The sequence below is a fragment of the Magnolia sinica genome, chromosome 6 (assembly GCF_029962835.1).
Source record: "Magnolia sinica isolate HGM2019 chromosome 6, MsV1, whole genome shotgun sequence".
NCBI classification, from domain to species: Eukaryota; Viridiplantae; Streptophyta; class Magnoliopsida; order Magnoliales; family Magnoliaceae; genus Magnolia; species Magnolia sinica.
The window spans coordinates 95173259-95194621 of record NC_080578.1 but is presented as its reverse complement, the minus strand read 5'-3'; the positions used below and the strand labels follow the sequence as shown (position 1 = coordinate 95194621).

At 39.6% G+C, this 21363-nt stretch overlaps 2 protein-coding genes across 3 annotated transcripts in view; both read right to left on the bottom strand.

Moving 5' to 3' along the window:
• Window positions 1-1396: 1396 nt before the first annotated feature.
• The window catches only part of LOC131249144 (axial regulator YABBY 5), a 23824-nt gene continuing 3857 nt past the window's right edge, over window positions 1397-21363 (bottom strand). Inside the window, exons 2-6 of one of the 2 annotated variants that reach the window (XM_058249721.1) lie at window positions 12968-13087; window positions 11507-11621; window positions 8210-8258; window positions 7989-8064; window positions 1397-1698 (exon numbers count right to left, since the gene is read on the bottom strand). In XM_058249721.1, coding sequence (XP_058105704.1) covers window positions 1585-1698; window positions 7989-8064; window positions 8210-8258; window positions 11507-11621; window positions 12968-13087 — 474 coding nt within the window. In that variant the 3' untranslated portion in view covers window positions 1397-1584. The remainder of the gene's footprint in view (window positions 1699-7988; window positions 8065-8209; window positions 8259-11506; window positions 11622-12967; window positions 13088-21363) is intronic. The other variant, XM_058249722.1, reaches the window with a different exon arrangement.
• On the bottom strand, window positions 16040-17211 carry LOC131249145 (glycine-rich RNA-binding protein GRP1A-like). Its single transcript, XM_058249723.1, has one exon. It carries the CDS (start codon window positions 16998-17000, stop codon window positions 16620-16622), a length of 381 nt encoding a protein of 126 aa, XP_058105706.1. The 5' UTR covers window positions 17001-17211; the 3' UTR covers window positions 16040-16619.

Here is a 21363-nt window from a genome sequence, read left to right as displayed (position 1 = left end):
GGGATCCTCGAAATCAAAGATTGTAATTATTTTCTCATATCAATGAAGCGCCTTTTCTTGAAAAAAAGAAAAAGAAAAGAGAGTCAATACTAACCAAAGACAAAATAGATCCATGAAAATAGACAAGTCAAAATTAAATAAAAACAAAATAAACATCTAGTTGGCCTGGGCCTGTTCTTCGACCTGTTCCTGTACCTGTCCTAGGCCCAGAATATTAATATTGTGCTCTTGTACTCCAGTAGAAGCAGTGTCTAGTGCCACCTTTGTCTGTCCCTCATTGTATAAACTCCTTAGTCCCCAAATCACCACGAACACAAATAAGATGCACAATATTGAAAATCATACCTTTAAGTGGGATTTTGGCGTTGTCCAGATGATTGTTACTACACTCGCAACTTAAGAAAATATAACAACACTCTTGCCGAGAATATCCAGGCCTACATTTCTAACTCCCTGTAATAAGTATGCCAGTGGCAGCGCCGGTTGTACTTTTCCTCCTGCAGTGTCGTGAGAATCTCCTCCGTCACTGTTATTTTCTGACTCTTCGGAAGGAGAATCTCCTCCGGCATTGAGGATATTTTTTGGCTCTTTAGAAGGAGAATCTCCTTCGGCATTGAGGATATTTTTCAGCTCTTCAGAAGGAGAATCTCCTTTGGCATTGAGGATATTTTCTGGCTTCAGAAGGAGAATCTCCTCCGGCATTGAGGATATTTTCATATCCTTTGTTAGAGAGGATAGGAGAACCGACGTTCACCGTTGGTTCTCCTACTCCTCCGATGGCGGTGTGTGACATTGAGATGAGGAATTGCCTGTGTTCTCTTTGTGTTTGCTTGGTGCTATTGGATTGCTATTCTAGATTTATCTGTGTGCTTCCATGATCCTCCAACATTCGTCAGGCAGAGTACACTGTGAATGTGCTGTAGACCCAAAATAATGTTGTCCACTAATGAGGCAGGTCAAACTAGTGAAAAATGGTTGGTTAGATAAAAAGTCTAGCATGTGTGCCATCTGCCCAGATCTCTAACAAGTGTTTCGTCCCCTCACCTAACGCATGATGAGTTCTAAAAAAAGTTTGCACGAGCTGGTGTGCAGCTGAGCATATATATATATATATATATATATATATATATATATATATATATATATATATATATGTCAACAAGATTTTTATATGCATAATCTCAAATTATGTAATCTCTCTCTCAATATGCTTGACTTCAGTGTTATTTTATGTATCTCTATCTCTATGTCCTTATTCTAGGCGTGGTGGTAGTCTATCCTTTGTACTTACATGGTCTAGCTACGAAAACTAACTGAAGAATACAACATGAGTCCGATAAGATATACGTTAATTGAGAATATGGAATTCAACACAAATGAAATGACAAAGTCCAAAGAAATCAATCCCAAAACCTTCATAGGAATAATAAAACTATAAATACAGAAGGAATGACGTAAAAGAAATGCACGCCTTACCGAGTTCAACAGCTACAACCACTGATAAAGTATTGTGATCTGATAACATGGATCTCATATCAATAATATGTGGAAACAACTTAGTTTCTAATTACACAAATGCATCGTTTAGTAGAACCCTTGAGTCTTTTGTGCCACTTCCCCAGCAAAGGCCTCATCTATCTTTGGTTGCTTGCTACCATCTATGTTTAGCCCAAAATGAATGTGAGGGAAGTGTGCCCACTGCAAAATAACAACGTATTTTTAAGTAGCTTCTACCAATATTTGAAGTTGGACTCTCAGTTCATAATTCTTGACTCCTATGATAGATATCGCTTGTACTTCAGCATAGCTACAATCTTTAATATCTATTAATTGCATCAATGGTTTTTTTTTTTTTTCATGCCCTAAGATACATAAAATGTTATCCAAGGGTTCTATAAGTAATAAAAAATCTATACATCACAAAGATCTGAACTAAATGTGTATAAAATATATCTTGTTTTAGTGTTGAACATTGTAGAAAGTAATATCATTTTTCTAATAGGCTCATGAGTCATTTGGTTCAATGGAAAACGACATTATCTTTAGCTTTCAATAACACTTATAGACTTCCTTTTGCATGGGAACTTGGTATTTTGAAAGTTACTTTGAAAATTGAATGGTTTGTGACTACAAATACATAAAAGTAGGGGCTTCTTAAAGAATAGGTCATGCATGTTTTAGGGGGGAATATGCAATGGCCCCCAAATTTTATTATCCTTTGATGAGGAATGATCACATAAAACTGGATGTACGTGAACTTTCACATACACCCATTTTTTCCATGCCAGCATTTCACATTTTCAGAATATATGATCTGTGTGAAGGGTGGTTACACTCTGATGATCACGTGTTAACAATATCAGGCAATCCATTCATTGAACAGTACAACATCAAAGTCAATGGATAGCTGATGGTATGATTCACTCTACTAGTGTGACCCATTCAATGGGTGGATTGGCCTGATTTTCATACCAGGTGATTTTTATGGTGTGAAAAAAAAAAAAAAGATTTTATGGTGTGGCCCCCCCACTTGCATTGATTGGAAATTCTTCCAACGTGGCGTGCTGATAAAAAAAATGGTCGTGTGTGAAAGTTGCGATGTAGCCGTTGTATTTGATCATTTCTTTTCTTTGATGCATCCTTATATTGTGGAGATGTGTAAGTATTGGAGTGAAAGAACCAGACAACCGATGAAGGAAAAGTATTTAATAAAATTAATTAAATGAACCATATTACAATAAATACACTAGATGATGAGTGGAGAACAAGGTCTAACATGAGTGCAGTAGAATTTCAATTGTGGTAGAAAGAAATAGAACCTTAAGGGGACAATTGGATGCGTGAAACTTCTAGAAGACCTTTTCCTTGAAAAGCTATAGTTTTAATACTTCTCACTCCCAAAGAATGCAAAGGTTCATCCCTCATGGATTCTCTCTGAAAATTTGCCCAATTTTGCTTTCCTTCCTAAAACTAAGGATGTCTAATTCATGAATATGCTTTTTTCTTGCTAGAAAAGCTTCCTTTCCATTCACTTCAGTTGCATTCATCCTTACAGAATTAAATGGTGGAAAGATATCATGCACAACCTTGAAAATTAAATGTTGAGATTCCCCATGTCTACTTTACAGCAATTTGAGGTGGATGACTTCTTGGCTAGGAGAGGAAGTGCGGGGGAGGTGAACCAAATCTACCCATTGTTTATTGAATGGTCTTCCAAGATATGCTAGAGGTAAGTGTTCATTGATAGAATCAGTATTATTAACTTTTGAGTTAGTTCATTTAAGTGTAGGAAATCCTCATAATTATATGGAGAGGGGATTTTATCTGGGGCCCTCTTGTCCATTTTTTATTTATTTATATATTTTTTTCGTAGATTCTTGAAGGGGTTGGTTGCAGCTGCCTTTCCCTGTCTAGTTGTATTAATCGTTTTTCATAACTATCCTCCAGGGTGGCACCAATTCACCCTCCTATAAAAAGTTCTATGAATCCACATGAACCCTCATAATTTCCATGAAAGGGAAAGTTATTGACATTTACCACATACTTCACCCAGAACCTTAACGAAGAAATTGAAATCTTAATATTTGTCAAATAAATTATAAACCAAATGCATCACTCATAACCTCTAAAATCTATATTGATATTTTGGTATGTTCTGAATTATTTCTTTGTTCCTATCTCTCCTCTAATATTTGTTTTGAGCTCCTTATAAATATATACAAAATATATTAATGCTCCAATAAAATGTGATAGTTCATATACATGCACTCGGAAATTGGATGTGTGACATACTTGTCACCCTATTTAAACCATTGAAATAATGGGGCCCACTATAGACAGGTTACATATTAGCAATTACACTGAACCGATATCTTAATTGAGTAGTGGATAAGTAAAATGGAAAATAACCATTGGTCTAAGTTCAACAAACAAGTCTTCTATTAATAAATGGGTTAAGATCATCCAATCAATAAAATTTTAATTAGGTTTTGAGTAGAATCTATAGTTTTTTCTTCTTCTTCTTTTTTTTTAATCATGTTATAAACGAGAATTCAATAGAAAAAGCTTTAGGAAAAGCTGAAAGGTCTCTACATGACGAAGTCTTTGACCAACATTTAAAAAAAAAAAAAAAAAAAAAACTGAGATTACATTCATATCAACAACAAAAAACAGAGGAACCGACTTTCGGGTGCACACGGGCTGACAAAAAGGATGCTCGAACCGCCTATCATGTTGCTATACAATGAAAGAAAATGGAAAAGGAAAGGGGATTATGATTTCCTTAGCGCACCAATGCCCACTTTGTCGAGAAAACAAAGGCCTCTAATCAGCCTAGGGAGAGCAGCCATCGTGTTCGCCATAAAGAAATTCTGCTTGGCCGCTCACAATCGAGCGAGGCCATCTGCCGGCCCATTGATTTCACGGGGAATCTGTGATATGAGAAAATTTCCTTTCTTTTAAAGATTTTTGATTCGTGATATCTAGTAATCCCATTTCCAATGTAAGTGCGACAACCCCTTGAATGCTTCCACGACAAAGGAGGAGTCCGATTTAATGAGCACGTCTTGCAGCCCCCGCTCAATGCTGAGTTGCAGCGCATCGTGGAGGACCCGAAGTTCCACTCTGTTATTTGAGGCATGTCCGTAACCCATGTGAAAAGCGAAAACCAGTTCTCCATTGGCATTTCTACAAATGCCGCCACTACCAGACAGGTCAGGGTTTCCCGATGCAGACCCATCAATATTTAGTTTTACCTTACCCTGCGGCGGTCTGGACCATCTAACGAGCTGACAGGAATGAGATAAGTGAGGGTAGGGAGCGAATCCGAGGCGGAAGGCGAGCGGGTTCAGAGCTTGGAACCCATGGAGAAGTTTCACGAGAAGCCATTGAACCTTGCCAATGACCTTGTTGCTAGTGGGTCTTGTCCCATCGTACCGGGCTGAATTCCTCGCTTTCCAGATCTCCCATACAATGAGGCCTGGAGTAATGCGGCGAAGAAGGGATGAATTTCTACGAGGGTGAGTGGGATTCCACCAGAGAGAGAAAAGGCTGGCAATAGAGGATGTAGCGATGGACTGGATACCAAAAATATCATTGAACTCGTTCCAGATTGTGGACGCTAGAGCCCTTCGACAAAAAAGATGGTCCAACATTTCAGATTGGGGGGAGAAATTCGGCCCGCTGTCACAACATATACACCTAGAGGCAAGGGAGATACCTCGTGATTGGATCCTGTCGTCCGTAGCGAATCTATAGTTGGTCTTATAGTAGAATTTAGCAACAAACGGTTTGAAAATTCCTCTATCTTGGTGGCCCAATCTATCTGCAGGGTCAAAGGTTGGTTCAATCGCATAACATCATCCTCCCCATTACCCCATTCCATCAACCGATCCAACAGAGAGGGGATCAGAGACCTTCGTATCTGGACAGTTCCATATAGAGATCCGGTTTCCATTGTGAAATGGAAGAGGCCCATGGATGGATGGTCTAAACTAAATGTTGACAGTTCTTCTTGCGAGAATGCAGGACTATTCGGGAGTGGAGGAGTTTGTAGAGACGATAGAGATAATCTCATATTCGCATTCACCAAAGGCTATGGAGTTGGATCCAACTTTCAAGCAGAGGCCAGGGCGGTGGTAGATGGTCTTGGCCTATGCGTGGCCCAAGGCTATGTTAGGGTGGTGGTGGAAAGCGATTCAACAATAGTTGTGGACCTGTTCTTGAAAACGGATCCCGCCTCGTGGAAGGCCTTCTATTGGAAAAGGCGCTTCGATGATTTCAAGAACCGGCAGTGCTAACCAGCAAAACAGGGTGGTCTAGCCCGAATTGGCAGTGCTAACCAACAAAACAAGGTGCTTTTTGACACATCTCTTCTCGCCCCCATTCACCAGAGGAGACCTTGTCCTGGAGAGAACGGGCCTAGGTGTGGTTAGAATCAGCCTGAATCAGAATCCCCTTACTTAGTCATACCTTATGAGGGTCACGATAGGCCACCTCTTTCCCCCTTTTTTTGTTTACAAAGGGTGGCCCAAATACAAACTATGTATCAATGCTGTATAGTTCCCTCATCTACTATACACAAAATTTTGAAAAAAATAAATAAATATGTCTTTGGTCAGAATGGTTGCACCAAAATTTGCATCAAGAATGACCTGGGTTTTAAAACATTGGATTTTCTTTCCAAACCAAGGTTACCTTGAGATCATCAGTGACTCTATAAGATGGTACGGGAATGGGTATGTAGCACGCCTCAAATATGTTGTAAGCTAGGGTTAAGATCGTGTGGGGTTGCTCCAATACATACACTAAGAATATACCATATAGTCTTTCTTGATATTGTAATTATTAAACGATAATATGAGTGTTGTTATTATGGATCCTGCATGCTTGCATAATATTTATATTATATGCATTCGAAAAATCAAAGTATAAATCTCTACATTCTAAATATAAATCTACATTACACTTAAGTAAACAATTGAGTGCAAAAGCATAGGCTACTAGGAAAAAAGAAGAAGAAGACTATATAACCATAATTGGTAAATAAAATGATTCGGATCCTCAAATGATCAGTAATCTAGACTACGTGATTGAGAAGAGAAAATGTGAGCAGTAGGTGATTTAGTTAACATTGTGTAAAACTAATCATAGACTATTGGAAGCCGCCCTCTCTTGAGAGGTTTGATTACAAAGCCTCCAAAACCAATGGTAGAATTATTTTCAGTGTATAAGAATAAGTTATCATTGGATTCTATATACTGGGTTAATATACAGGAAATTTAAACCTCATTTTATGTTTTTTTTTTTTTACTGTAATTCTCCATGATATATATATATATATAAAATTGTTCTATACGGTCGAGCTCATGGGAACTCCCCTTGAGGTCGAGCTGTGTGGGCCCCACCGTGATGTGTGTCGAACATCAACACCGTGCATTTGATGGATCCCCTTTAAATTATGGGATATCCCAAAAATCAACCGTATGTGGAATTCCAGTGGGCCATACCATCTAAAATCATGTGAAGACATGCCTAAAACATATAAAAGTACTTGGTGGGGCCTATTTGAAATTTGGATGCATCTGAAACTTGGTCTGACCCCTCATCCAAGTGGGACACACATAATGGATGGGCTGGATTTGTGAACCACATCTTGACGGGTCCAAAAAATGATTATGAATGTTTTAATGGAGGGTTAACCTCTCAACTTTTGTAAGTGGTGTGGCCCACAAAAGTCACGGATTGACTTGATTTTTAAGACCTGGGCCCACCATGGAATGGTGCATCTGACTGATGGGGTAGATGTTCGACATGCGTCACGGTGGGCCCACACAGCTCGACCTCATGGGGAGTTCCCATGAGATCGACCGTACAGAACCTTTTTCCCATATATATATATATATATAGTGGAAGAAGCTTTTAATTATCTTCTTTTGTGGACATTCATGAACCTTAATGAACCGTGTATGCCTATTTTTCTTGTGTTTAATTACTAACCTCTCATTTGGCCATCAGGAACTCTTGATTAATTGGTGTCAATCCTGTATTTTCACTTCTCAAAATTCCTATTTCCCACTTCTCAGTTCTCTAGATAATTTATCCCTTGTACACAGTTCATTCATTTATTTTTCCATTGGAGGAATTAGTTATAGGTTCTTGGTATACTGGTATGTGCCATGGTTTGGCAATCCAATTGTATATTCGAGTCAGTCCTGTCCAACTCGCCCCAACTCGCATATACCAGTGCCTTGCTGAACCATGGCACATGCCAGTGTATCAAGAATGTGATTCGGCCCGAATCAAATTCTTTTCAAATTTTTGTGATTTTTTTTTTTCCCGTTTTCAGCCCATTTTCTCATACAATTCCTAGATCTATATTATTGAAGTCTCAAGGATGCCTCAAGGATGTACAGCTCCTCTTTTCCATCTGATTTCTTCATTAAAACTAGTTACATAATACATTTCTTTTATTCTTCTCCATTACTTACATTTTTTGCCGCGGTGCTGAAAGCTTCCCTGTGGCTAATCTCTGGATTACTAGCCTTTATCCTCTGAATCTCTTCCCTGTAAGAAAACATAATAATAAAATAAGGTGCCTATATCCTGAAGTACTCCAACCATTTTCTAATAATAGCTAAACAAGAGCTTATAAATGATTTAAAAACAAAAAGATTAAAATCAACCAATGTGAGAAATCCCAAGAACTCACTTAATAAATCTGTTATAGGCAGATGGGACACGTTGCCGCTTCTCTGGAGCTGTTTAAGTAAAATATTAATGACAATGACAGAGAGAATGTTAGCTTAAATTCTTAATTCTTTCTAGTGGCGGATTTTTTAATTTTAAAGAAATAGGATATAAGAGACATGGGCATAAACATTAGAATTTATTGGGTCCATTTAGAAACATGGTTTTAATATCTTCCGAAACCGAGTCTTCATTTCAATGAGCAATAAAACCCTAACAAAAACGACATGAAATGGAATGAGTTGGGGCAAGTCACACCAGTTTCGGCCTCCAGGCCAGTTGCACCCCAAAATAGCTCATTTGGACCATGCTTAGTATGTCTAGAGTTTCTTGTAGGGACACCTAGAAAAGTGTTCATTAAAGGGATCAATAATCTGAAAGCTATTTGTTTGTGCATATGCTGCACACTTTATTAACAGAAAAGGCAATGATAGGACTGGTGAAGATGAAGTATTGTAAAGCACCAGCAGTGCTTCGATATAAGGTTGGATAAAAAGTTATTCACAGGTGCGTTGGGACAACTTCAACCTCATTGCGCCGTCCTTTTTTATTCAAGATAAAATTTTCTTTTGGAGAGGAACAAGGCATCAGGACCGTGAGAGGCATCAATTCAAAGAAAGCAATATAGCAATTAATAGATGAGATCAGATGAGTTCCTGAATATTATAGGCACTGGATCTGTTAATATTGATTATATCGTCAAGGTAGATGAGATGGAATAGTGTCACATTCAAATCACTTCTTTGAATGGGGATTTTTCAGCGATTTAATAGAAACTAGTTGATGAAGATAAGAGCTGAGCAGTGATACTAGGCTAGAGGGGTTTGTTTTAAAGCGTGTAAACCTTTATGCAAACAATAAAAATGGTTTGGAAACTATGGGTAACTGCGTCCATTTGATTATTTTGATTATTTCATGCTTGCATCTTTCTCAAAAACACCATGAAGGAACCTTTTTTTTTAAAAATGAGATTTTATATTCCAAGAAAATGGGCCGAGAATGGCTTACAGGACTACATTCGGGGTGGGCCAATAGCAAAAAGGGAATGGGCCCCCCTATCATATGGACAGAAAACACCATGAAGGAACCTTAGCAATCTGTTTTGCTTCACCACGGGATTGTATGTTTGGTGTAATCAAATCCTCCATGTTTGCCTTCAAGTTGATTGAAGCCTTGGGCAACTAAGCATCCTTATATTGATTATAGTGAGATGGCTCTAGTTAGTAGGGATGAGGATGCTGGGAGATGTGGCTCAATCCATGTCTGAAATGGATCAGACCAGACTGGGTAGGCTTAAATTATATGTTGATGGCTCTTCTCACGATAACCTGGGTGAGGGAGAGGGCCGTGGGGTTTGCAGGGACCATCTTGGCAGGGTAGTTTTTGCATTCCATAACTACCATGGCCCAGTGTCTAATACAGTGGTGGAAGCTCAGACATTTTTGGATGGGGTGAAGATTTGTGTCGAGTTAGGATTGAACAACATAATAATGGAGTCTTGACTCTTGGATCGTGATGGAAGCAATTTCCAATCCCCAAGCTTCTACTTGTGGTCTATTTGGTACAAGCTGGGGGCGATTGATTGTATGAAATCATTGCTAAACTTCAAAATGCCGCATGCCCTTAGAGAAGAAAATTTTGTGGCGAATGGCTTGGCAAGGTTTAGAAGGAGAGAAGACCTTCCTAGGGAGATTCATGGCCTGGTAGCTTTGGACTGTGTGGGCGTGGGGTCGGTTACAAAGAATGCTGGCCCCTCTTAGTTTCAGATGAATTTTTGGTTGTTTCTTTGTTTTCTTTTAGATCATGGTTACAATATTGGATGGCCAAAGGTCTGACTCAGGACACCCAAAGTACACATGACACCCGCCTAATGAGCCAATTGGCTCAATTATCACGTCTGGTGATCTTCGTGGTGAGGCCCACATGTTGGTGGGGAAAGGCAAGGAAGTATGTGAAAGTTTACATCAATCGCCTCCATGTAATCATTTGTCATAAATATTTTGCAATTTTTGGAATGGAAGACTGTGATTCCTTTTGAGCATTTGCATTTTTCTCTTTTTCTTAAAGAGGTTTGGAGGAATAGAACTCTCTCTCTTTTGGATCAAAGATTATGATAATCTTATTATGCTGAACTGTTGACAGTGAAAAAAGACCCTTTCACCCCTGGTTTGGGAGAGGTTTGGGTTTGACTTTAGGAGAAGAGAGAGAAGAGAGATTAGGGTTAGGTTTGAGTTTAGGAGAAGAGAGAGGAGAGATTAGGGTTAGGGTTGGGGCTTTGTGTATTTGTGAAAGGAGTAATATTGTCATATTTTCTTAAAATGATTTTCCTAACGTAACCATTTTTAGTTTGTCCATCCACAATTAATGACAAGGTGGTTTGGTACTATAGTCGGAAAATAGAATGCGTTATTTGAGAAAATGCAAAAGGACGTGTTATTTGTCTATGGACCAAAAGGAAGGATGGTATATGTGCTAGTTGTCTTTGGATCAAAAGGAAGGATGCTATTCATGAAAGGGTGTGTTCTGTTCAAGTTGGCTAACAGACACTTTCAAAGCTTCGAAGTGTTCACCTCAACTTGCTATTTAAAAAAAAAAAAAAAAAAGGCTGCTATATGTCAAAAACTCGTTCCAGAAATTAATTTTTATAAGAAATTATTATTAGCATTTGATACTGTCGTACCGGGTAGAGCTTGATATCCATATCATGCAAACAGACATTGTACATGAGACACTTATAAGCATCAATCTAAACCGTCCAAATCTAGGGCCCCACTGATGGATCACAGGTCCAAAATCAGATTGACTTTCAGAATACTGAAGAGCAGACTTAGGAAAAATGTAGCTTGGGCCACTACCAATAAGAGCAGTCCCACGGGAAATGCTACGTGAACCTGCTCGAATGTACTTTGTAAGTTACTCATTTATATGTTGAAAAGAAGCACAGGTGTGCAACTTTAGAGCCGCACAGCAGGTGAACCCCACTATGCATATGACATGTCTAAAAATCTGGGCCCATCTGATCGTCGTGTAGATATGTCTGGATCATTGGTCGATTTATCTTTAACCTTTCATTTTACATGCAAAGATTTGGCCCAACCGTTGATCGTATCGGCTGGATTGTGGAAACATGGCATCTACACAGAAGGGATTGCCTGACGAGTGGCTCCAATCTCTTACACTTAGTCATGTTTCCAAATGCAGAGAGAGAGAGAGAGAGAGAGAGAGAGAGAGAGAGAGAGAGAGAGAGAGAGAGACTCACGACGTATAGGGAGAGGTTGATCACTCTCGTTAGGGGCCAACATTGAAATCCTGTTGCATTTGGAAGAAGATCCACAATCCCTACCATAATCTTGAGAGCTTAAGCTGTGATTCTGCTGTTTGTTTCCACCATCAAAGAGAATTTCATCATCAAAACCACACCTACAATCATTCTTCTTTCTTTTTGTTGCTACTGGTCGCTTGACCTTTTTAATATATTTAAGAACCAAATTATTCTTCTAATATTCTGCTATTGATCATTAATATCTTATTGGAGAATTGATCTTCTACAGCCAGCCACCATGAAGACAATCTGTTTGGGAAATCAGGCTGATCAACTCATGGGGTGGGCCACACCTGCACAGTGATTCTGCTTGATTCTGATGGAGTGGCCCACCTAATCAGTGGACCGTCCCACCATTGGCCAAGATGGGAAGCAAAGGCAAAATGAATTAATCACCAAAGATGGGAAATGTCGCCCTTAATATACACTTACGAAATGAATAAACCGGCCAAAATAGGTTATTGTTGAAAATCATTGCTGGTTCTACTCTAGTTAGGTTATTTGTTAAGCATTTTTGGTTGAATCATATTAGGAAAATGCTTAGCTAGGAAACTTTCTTCTTAGAGTTGTAGTGTTAGTAGGATTGAAAATAGAGATCCCTCTTCTACGGAGGGACCTAATTAAGATCCTAGGTACCCAACATGTAAAAGTTCTCTTATCTTATACACTCTTTCTTTCTATTCTTTTTATACTCTTTTTTCTATATATATATATATATATATATATATTTTTTTTTTTTTCTTTCTTTCTTCTTTTCCATGGATCCTAGGACCTTCCTGTTCATAGCTTTGCTCGTGTCATTTTCTACGAAAGTGGGTTTAAAATCTATATATATATATGAGGAAAGTGGGTTTAAAATCTAAATCTCTCCAAGCTTTAGGGATGTTTTCATCCTTTAATCGTCCCAAGCATATACAAAGTAGTACTAGTGGGACTCATGGTTCCAAACCAGGCAATTAGTCTGCTTGACCTGCTGGGGATGGAAGATTTTGGCTAATAATTGGCCATTTTCAGCTGAATGTTGGACTACTGTTCTATTTATGTTCCTGACCGTATATCTGTATACCATGATTTCAAAGTTAGGATTGTCCTATTGAGGAGACCTTTGAATATGATCCACATTCAACCCAAAAACCCAATGGTTTGGATCACAAAACCCTTGGGTTCTACTTGCACAAACTGAAAGCCAAAGTGCGATATGAAACATATATCATGCCCATATGATCATAAGTGGGCCATATGTGTATGAAACAAATGAATAGTTCACTAAAATTTTGACGTACAAGTGTGGCCCACCTGATCTTATTGGCCTGGATTTTGTTACATTGAATGTGCACCAGTGGGATTGGCAGAAGAATGGCAGTGCATTTACAAAGCGTTTGCATTTCTCGCTTATACCTGAAGATCTTGAAAAGGAAGTGTTTGTAGCAAAGATCCCACGTTAACTGACAGCAAATTAGCACAATGCCCGCATCTAACTGTAACGATGTTGAACACACTGCTGCATGGAACGCTCACCTACAAAGAAGAAATGTGTTAAAAAGAAAGGTCAAATTCATAGTTACCAAGCATGTGACTGAGATTGTAGAAGTGAAGGATTTGAGTCACTCATCAGGTGGGTGGGAGAAGATTAAGTCCACCACACTATTCAATCTGTAAACGTGGCATATGCATTGGACGATCATAACCTGTCAGTAATGAGGATGGCAATAAATGGGTTGTAGAGAAAAAAAAAATTTCTATGATGGGATGTCCGGCCCACTTGATGAATGGACCTTGAATTTTAGGCTAGGGCATGTTTAGTTGGATATGGCCATAATGGGGTTCACTTCGTGTGACTCTTAATACGTGGGCCTCTACATGACTTGCATGGCAATTGATAAGGCTTTCATAGGAATCCATTTATCTTTTCATTTTTAGGAAAATTCTAGCTTCCTTTAGGGAGTAATTTTCTCTTTGGAGAAGTCTTCTAAACAACTTGTCTTTTATGATCACTGCAAACATAACAGGAATGCTCCAATGCTCCTAGTTGCAGTGGCACACTTAGATAATCTAATCTATTGATCTAGACTTGTGGTTAGGTCCAACACACATTTCATGAGCTACCATGCAAACATAACACTGATTTGACAAATCTTAACCATTTGATCAATGGCCTTTAATATGAAGGTCAAGACTGATTGGAAAAGGATTGCCATAGAGAATAAGGCCAAATCAAGGATGGTTGGATTATCCAACTAGAGTATTTTTGCATGGTAGCCTATGAAATGTGTTCTAGACTTAATGGACAGTTCAAATTCCATGGTTAGACTTTCTAAGGGTTCCAATGCAACTAGAAGCTCTACAACTTATAATGCTCTTAGAGCAGTGGAGCCCCTCTCTCTCTCTCTCTCTCTCTCTCTCTCTCTCTCACTACATACACTTTTTTTTTTCACAAAAACGAACCAGGTTAAATTTGGGCATGCCCAGAAAAAAGAACTAGGCAAGCCTATCGTGATCACAAAAAAAATAAAACACAAAATGTTAATTACAAATGGTTAAGCCCTGCCATCACGACCTCTAAACGCCCCCAAACCCAACCTATCCAAGAAGAGTAGACCCCATCATGTTGCGGCAGCTCTGCAACAAATGAGAAGAGACAGTTTCGTTAGGTACCGCTCCCAATCCTGGCCAGATCAGTGTCGGCTGGGAAATTAGCCTCCCTGAAGATGTGAGCAATGCGAGCTTGGCCCAGCATTCTGAGATTTTGGATCCTCTTGAGCCAGTAGCTCCACTTCCATCCAAGACATGAGTTGCCATTCAGAATGTCCACTATAAGCTGCGAGTCGGATTTAATCTCCACCTTATAGAAGCCCTGTTGAAGGTAGAGGAATAGGCCGTCTAGAATGGCCCAAATCTCCGCACACAAAAGCAAACGTAAACTCACATTTATCGTTTCTGCAAATCCTCCCCCCCCCCCCAAGATTACCCTTACATGAACCGTCGACATTAATCTTGACCCATTCGCAGTGAGGCTTGATCCAGCACACAACATTCGTCTGAGCACTACATACATACATAAGGGAGGCTTTTGGGTGTAGAAAACCCTAAAAGGACTTCTCTAGGAGAGAAGGAAAAGGAAAAAAGGAAAAATGAGAGAAAGGAAATTTAAAAAAAAAAACAAAAAAACGTGGGCCTCTTTCGAGTGATCTTGTATAGTCATAAAGTGAGAGAGATGTATGCCTTCTAAATTTTTTTTTTCTTATTTAGTAAAGAAGAAAGCTCTATATTGTTGTCTCGTGGATGAAGATATATTGTCAAACCATGTAAATCTATATGCCTTTTGTATTTTGTTTTTGCTTTGACCCTATGATTTTCTGTTTGCCTCATTTCTTATGTAGTTTTTCTTTGCTAGTATATTGATCGTGTTTGGGTATTTTTCCATAACACAATGGTGATACAAGGGTACAACTCTTAGTACAAACCATGGACTTGATATTTTCTAGAATTTAGGCCACAAAGTTACATGGGGCTCCCAAACCCATTGTCTCTCACCTTTAAATCTTTAAATTGATGGGAATCCAATGATAGTCCAAAATATGAATCCACAAAGGTCAATTTCTAAATGCGTGTTAAGAAGGAGAGAGAGAGAGAGAGAGAGAGAGAGAGAGAGAGAGAGAGAGAGAGAGAGAGAGAGAGAGGCGGGGATCTAGCTAGCATCTATACTGGGAAAGCAACTCTGAGGCAGAATGGTTGAAAGAGAGAGAGGCGAGGATCTAGCTAGCATCTATACTGGGAAAGCAACTCTGAGGCAGAATGGTTGAAAGAGAGAGAGGCGGGGATCTAGCTAGCATCTATACTGGGAAAGCAACTTTGAGGCAGAATGGTTGCTAGGAAAGGGAGCTTTGAGGAACCAAACTGCATTTATTGCTCAATGTCTTAGATTTCAAGGGAGGCAAAAGGTATGCTTTTAGCGGATGGAATTGGTATGATGAATTTTCGGATATGCTAATTAGTTTCATGTGTCTGTATGTTGGTGAGGGAATTTTGGTTGTTTCCCTCTTGTGAAACATGTATAGATCTTGTGAGGGGTAGGTTTCCACCATATCTTGGCTAGGTGTGAGTGAATTTTTTGATCCAACATACACCAACAGGTTGCACCATACCACCTTTCACAAAGACAAAGAAGAAGAAGAAGAAGAAGAAGAAGAAGAAAGGTCCATGATGATTGAAATGGGCGTTCCTAGGACCTATTGGGATCAACAGTTCTTACTGTAAGAATTTTACATCCTGTTCTTGGAAATAATCATCCCCTTAAGGATTTTATAACCCAACATGACTTTATCTCGTCTTTCTCCCATAGTGTATGAATGCATCTGCTTTGTTCACATTCATAGGAGTTCTCAATATAAATTAGGACCTCATTTAATAAACACATGTTTTTGGAGTATCTTTCAAGTAAAGAAAAACTTTACAAATGTTTGCGGTGCAAATACGAGGTAGAAGTCCGTCTCAAAAGATATCACATTTTTCAAAGATACTCCTTCATGTCTTGATATTCCGAGGACAATGGCGTGGTGACATTAGGTCTCCTTTCCTACTTTAGGGGACGATTTATAATTAAAGTTGCTTCAGCTTAACAAGAATCATGACTAGTATAAGTTTGTCTCAAAAGATGTCACATTTTTCGAAGATACTCCATCACGGTCTTGATATTCCCGGTCCAATGGTGGTGACATTAGGTTAAAAAAAAAAAAAAAACATAGAACCATTTACTATTACTAATTGTAGTTCTTGAGAGATCAAAAACCATAATAGGACAAGATAAAAGAAAACATAACAAGAGAAGAAGATAATCCAGTCATTCCTCTCCACACACCATTTAACACAAGATAAAGATAACCCAGCCATAACTAGTACTAGTACTGCTGCTACTTAGTTACTCCATTTGCCATCTGGAGTAAAGCCACCACTCTGGTAACAATTAGTTCCTCTAGTTGCCATCTGAAGCACCACCTCCACCACCACCACAGTAACGAGATCCTCCATTTGACCTACCATATCCATGATCTCATCCACCACCTCCACCACCACTATGACTATAACCTCCTCCCCCTCCATAGCCATCACTAATACAATGACCACTATTACGGAATCCTTTGCCACCATCGCCGCCACCGCTTCCCCTAAACTGGGCCTCGTTGACAGTGATGCTCCTCCCGTCAAGGTTCTGTCCATTCATCCCTTCAATGGCATCCCTCATGGACTGTTCATTGCTGAAGGTGACGAATCCAAAGCCCCTTGATCTCCCCATCTCATGGTCGCTAATAATCTTAGATTCGATAACTTCTCCGAATGAGCTAAAAGCCCTTTCGAGATAGTGGTCGTCGGTAGCCCATGCGAGCCCTCCAACAAAGCAGCGGTATTCCACACCAGTAGACGCCATCACCATCTACAAAAGAAAGCCTCAGAAAAAGAGGAAGAAAGAGGGGAAGGGAGATAGAAACCCACCCCTAAGAGAACACGAGCAATTAGGTTTTCTTTCCTACTTTAGCGAACAATTCATATTCAAAGTCGCTTCAACTTAACAAGACTCATGACCATCTTCGAGCCTACTCATGATTTTGAGTTGGGACCATCTTCGAGCAACCTTTCGATTTTGAGTTGGGACCATCTTTGAGCAACCTTTCTATTACTCTCCGAATGCTGAAGTGAACAATCTTTGTCCAGGAAAGGTCTAAGTTGAGTATTGTTCACCCAATCAATAACTTTCTCTTTTAAAGGGCTTCTTTTATCATTTCGAGCTTTTCTTTCATCTATTTTTTCTATATCTATTCTACCAAGAGTGGCGGATGCTTTGACATCTCTATAAGAAAGCATCAATGATAGAGGAAACGACAGCCCTAAATAAACAAGGCACATGAAAATTAGTCAACTTACAAGATTGTCATCATATTGCCAGGTGCAAGTGGGTGTACACATTCAAATATAATCCTGATGGCTTGCTCACTATAACACTTTGTAGCAAAGGGCTTCACTCAGCAATATGGAGTAGATTATCATCAGACGTTTGTATCTATTGCAGAATTGAATTCCATTCATGTCATCTTGTTTGCTCAAACTCATCATTATGATCATTACATCAGTTAAATGTTGAGAACGATTTTCTCCATGGTAATTTGTAGGATGTGAATTGGGTACTGTCCTTGCTTGGATATATGTTGTATAGACACGTAGTGGGATTTGATTGGACGGCAAGTCATTGTCAAAGATGAGGCCCAATCAAGTATGTACTTGACCAGGCAATTTTCAAACATGCTTTGTTGGGCCTCATCTTTGACAGCAGCTTGACATCCAATCAAATCCCGCTATGTCGTGCATATACCAACTTTAATACAGACAAGGGCAATAGCCAATCCGCATCCTAATATACAAGAAATTTATATAAGCGAATCTCTTGGGTTTTCCTCTTCTAGCTTAAAGAGTAAAGTGTGCAAATTAAAAAGGGCCTTTATGGACTTAAACAATATCCTCGAGTATATTGTTTGCAGAAAAGATTGCATCTCAAACTACTAAACCAAAAGTATATGTAGAGGACATAATCATTATAAAAGATAATGCATATGGAACTATTGTAGTCAAAGATTTTCCTAGTAAGGCCTTCGAGATCTAGCATTTGGATTGGTCGCATTACTGATGGTCATCGAGTCCTCTCATCACAAATACACACTAAATCTTCTTCGTGAATTGGTATACTAGGTTCTCATCTAGCCATGACTCCTATTGAAGTTAATAATCATCTCAACTCCAAGAAGTCTACACTTCTTAAGGACCTTGGAATATATAGGCAAAATTTTTTTTTTTAAAAAAATCACCTTTACAAAAAAAAAAAAAGAAAAAAAAGAAAAAAAAAGAGGATATATTCATTCTATGGGAGAAAACTTTATAAAAAGATCTTCGGGCGGACCTAACATCAAAAAGGGGAAAAGGTCTGCCTATCATGAGAAAATCAAAGAAGAAAAACCTAGATACAATTCAACCCTCCCTAAGATTTCCTAGCCCCACCCTATCTAGAAATAAAAGCCCTCTAATCATCTAGAGGAGATTCACCGAGTGGAAAAATAAATGATATTGGCTGTTGTTGCCCCTTCGAGCTAAGTCGTCAGCCACACCATTCACTTCTCTAGGGGAATGAGTATTGGAAACCTCCAAATGAACCATGGGTCTCTTGATCCTGGCCCACCAGTGGAACATGGTCCACGAGAGAGAGGAGTTCCTCTTGAGGATTCCTACAACTGCCTTGGACTCACTCTCCACCTCCACCTTAGAGAAGCCTAGATCCACGCAATGTGATAGGCCCTCCCAGATTGCCCTGATCTAGGCCCGAGAGTTAGAGTCAAATCCATAACCAGAAGTGAATGCGAAAAGGAAATTATCCACACAATTTCTAGCGATGCCGCCACCCCTCGAAGGGCCCGGGTTCCCCAGTGCTGATCCATTTACGTTAATTTTGACCCAGCTCATCTTAGGTTTAGTCCATCTGATCAGCTGGACCAACCTCCTAGAAGTCGCGGCACCATCAATACCTAGCTCGGCTAAGGCTGTAGCAGATGCGCTCTTGACAATTTTGGGAAGTGGGAGAGTTGGGCTGTGCCAATAGATCCAATGATGAACTCGGGCGATCACTTTGGTAGCACAGGTTAGGGAATCTTCGAAGCGAGCTGCATTCTTAGACATCTATATTTCCCAGAAAATTAGCATGGGAACAAGGCCCCTTAAGGTATGTAGACGGTCAGATGGCGTAGCAGAAGCCCACCATTTGGATGCTCTGTTGAACGCTGAGTCATGGACCATCGTGCGGGCCTTCTTCTGTGATGCGTCCTCACTCGAAATACCTCAGGTTGTATATTCTCTTTTTGCCATATATGAAGTAGGTGGGCCCTCTGATCAGGAACCACACCTTTTCTTTTATAATTTATTTATTTTTTTTAAAAGTGATTCCACATTAACGATGCCAACTCACCCGAGGAGAAAACATGGTCAATGGTTTCCATGTGGTTCGGCTGAGGGGCGCAGTAGCGTACACATTTGGAAGCCATGTAGACCCCTTTGGCTTGGGTTCTAATGTCGCCGGAATAGCTTCGAGGCAGTTGGTAGGTTAGCCGTTTTACCTATCCATGACTTTCCCAATATTGCCTATGTAGTCATCATCTTGAAGCAGTTTGTCAGGTAATTTACTACTCAAAGTCTTCTTTGGACAATGGGATTTTATATCCAATAATAGTCATCTTCATGTGAGCACTTATTATTGTGCTTATTGCTCCAGATAACCTAATAACCGTCATTCAACTATTGATTACTATACATTTGTAGGTTGTAATCTTGTTTCCTAAAAAGTTAAGAAGCAATCTTTGGTTATGTTCTTCGGCTGAAGCGAAGTATCATTTCACGAGTCATTCTACTTATGAAGTTCTTTAATTAGCTTCATTTTCTTGTTATAGACCCATGTTTCTTTCTTTCATGATAATCAAATAGTAATTCACATTACATCGTGAGACAACCATTTATATATAAAGGTTTAATGCCATTTTTATTAGTGAGAAACTCACCTCTACCCTCATTTCACCTTCACATGATCAGCTAGCTGACATTCATCTCAGTGTCACTGTATTCAATGCTAACCCTAACGTTATTTGCATGAATCCGGATCCCGATTCTATCTGCATATCCTGGGACTCGCTATCATTGGAGAAAAATTCAAATCAATGCCTGAATAGTTTTAATTAGTATTGGGAGATAATCGCTAAGCCCACACACGTATGCAATAAAGCTCATGTACATGCAACTAATGTGCCAGCATGGCCCTATAGGGTCCGAAATTCAATCCATCCATCAGAACCGCACCATTACATTGATGCCCTAACCGAAGAACCAAGTTGATCTACTGGTCAGGTGGGCCACAGTTTGCACATCAAATGTACGGCTTTGATCAACTTAGCTGAAGCTTCCTAACCCACCCACCTGTTTCCTAACTGCCACGTGCTGATTGGATCAGATTTTAATTTTGTTTAAACACGGTAAAATGTCAGACACGATGGATTGATTAGATTTACGTGGATACTGGCCTACGTGTGGCATGTACACCAGCTTCGTGGCACACGCGTCTGCTCTTAGCAAAGCTCTACAGATGTGATTTCCATCCAATGAGGTTTTTGCTAATGGGATCTCGAGCTTCCACCATCACCCCAAGTCGTACAAGTGGCACTCTTACAGTGCAATTAGAACCCTTCATTCTAGTGGCCCACCACGGGGAGGCCCACCAGCTATAAAATAATAATAAAAAAAAAAAACAGAGAGAAGGAGATTGGATTGTCTTAGCTTAAAAGCTTAAAAAAGAATGCATCCATCCGCAAGAAATGCTAGAGTTTTGTTGGCTTTCTTTGATACCCGTGACTCTTGTGCTGTCCTTCTCACCTGATAGCCTTAATGATCGACGGCTCCGATTCCCCCAGACGAGAGTGAGATGTAAATAGAAAAGAACGCTACGGTGGTAAACACGAATTTTTAAGTTAACCATCAGTCTATCCTGGTACACGTGGCACATATGTCCGAGATCCATATGTTCATCTGGTTGGCCCAGCGGTGGATGGCCATGTGCCAAAAACTCACATATATAAATGATCCTAGCCGCCAAAAAGACTACTCTTGCCCATCGAATGTTTACTGTTGGTTAGATTCAGGCCCAACAAATGAATGGTTCAGATTTCACGAACGTGTGTCACGTCTGGTCCCACCTTTCTTTTTTCTTTTCTTTT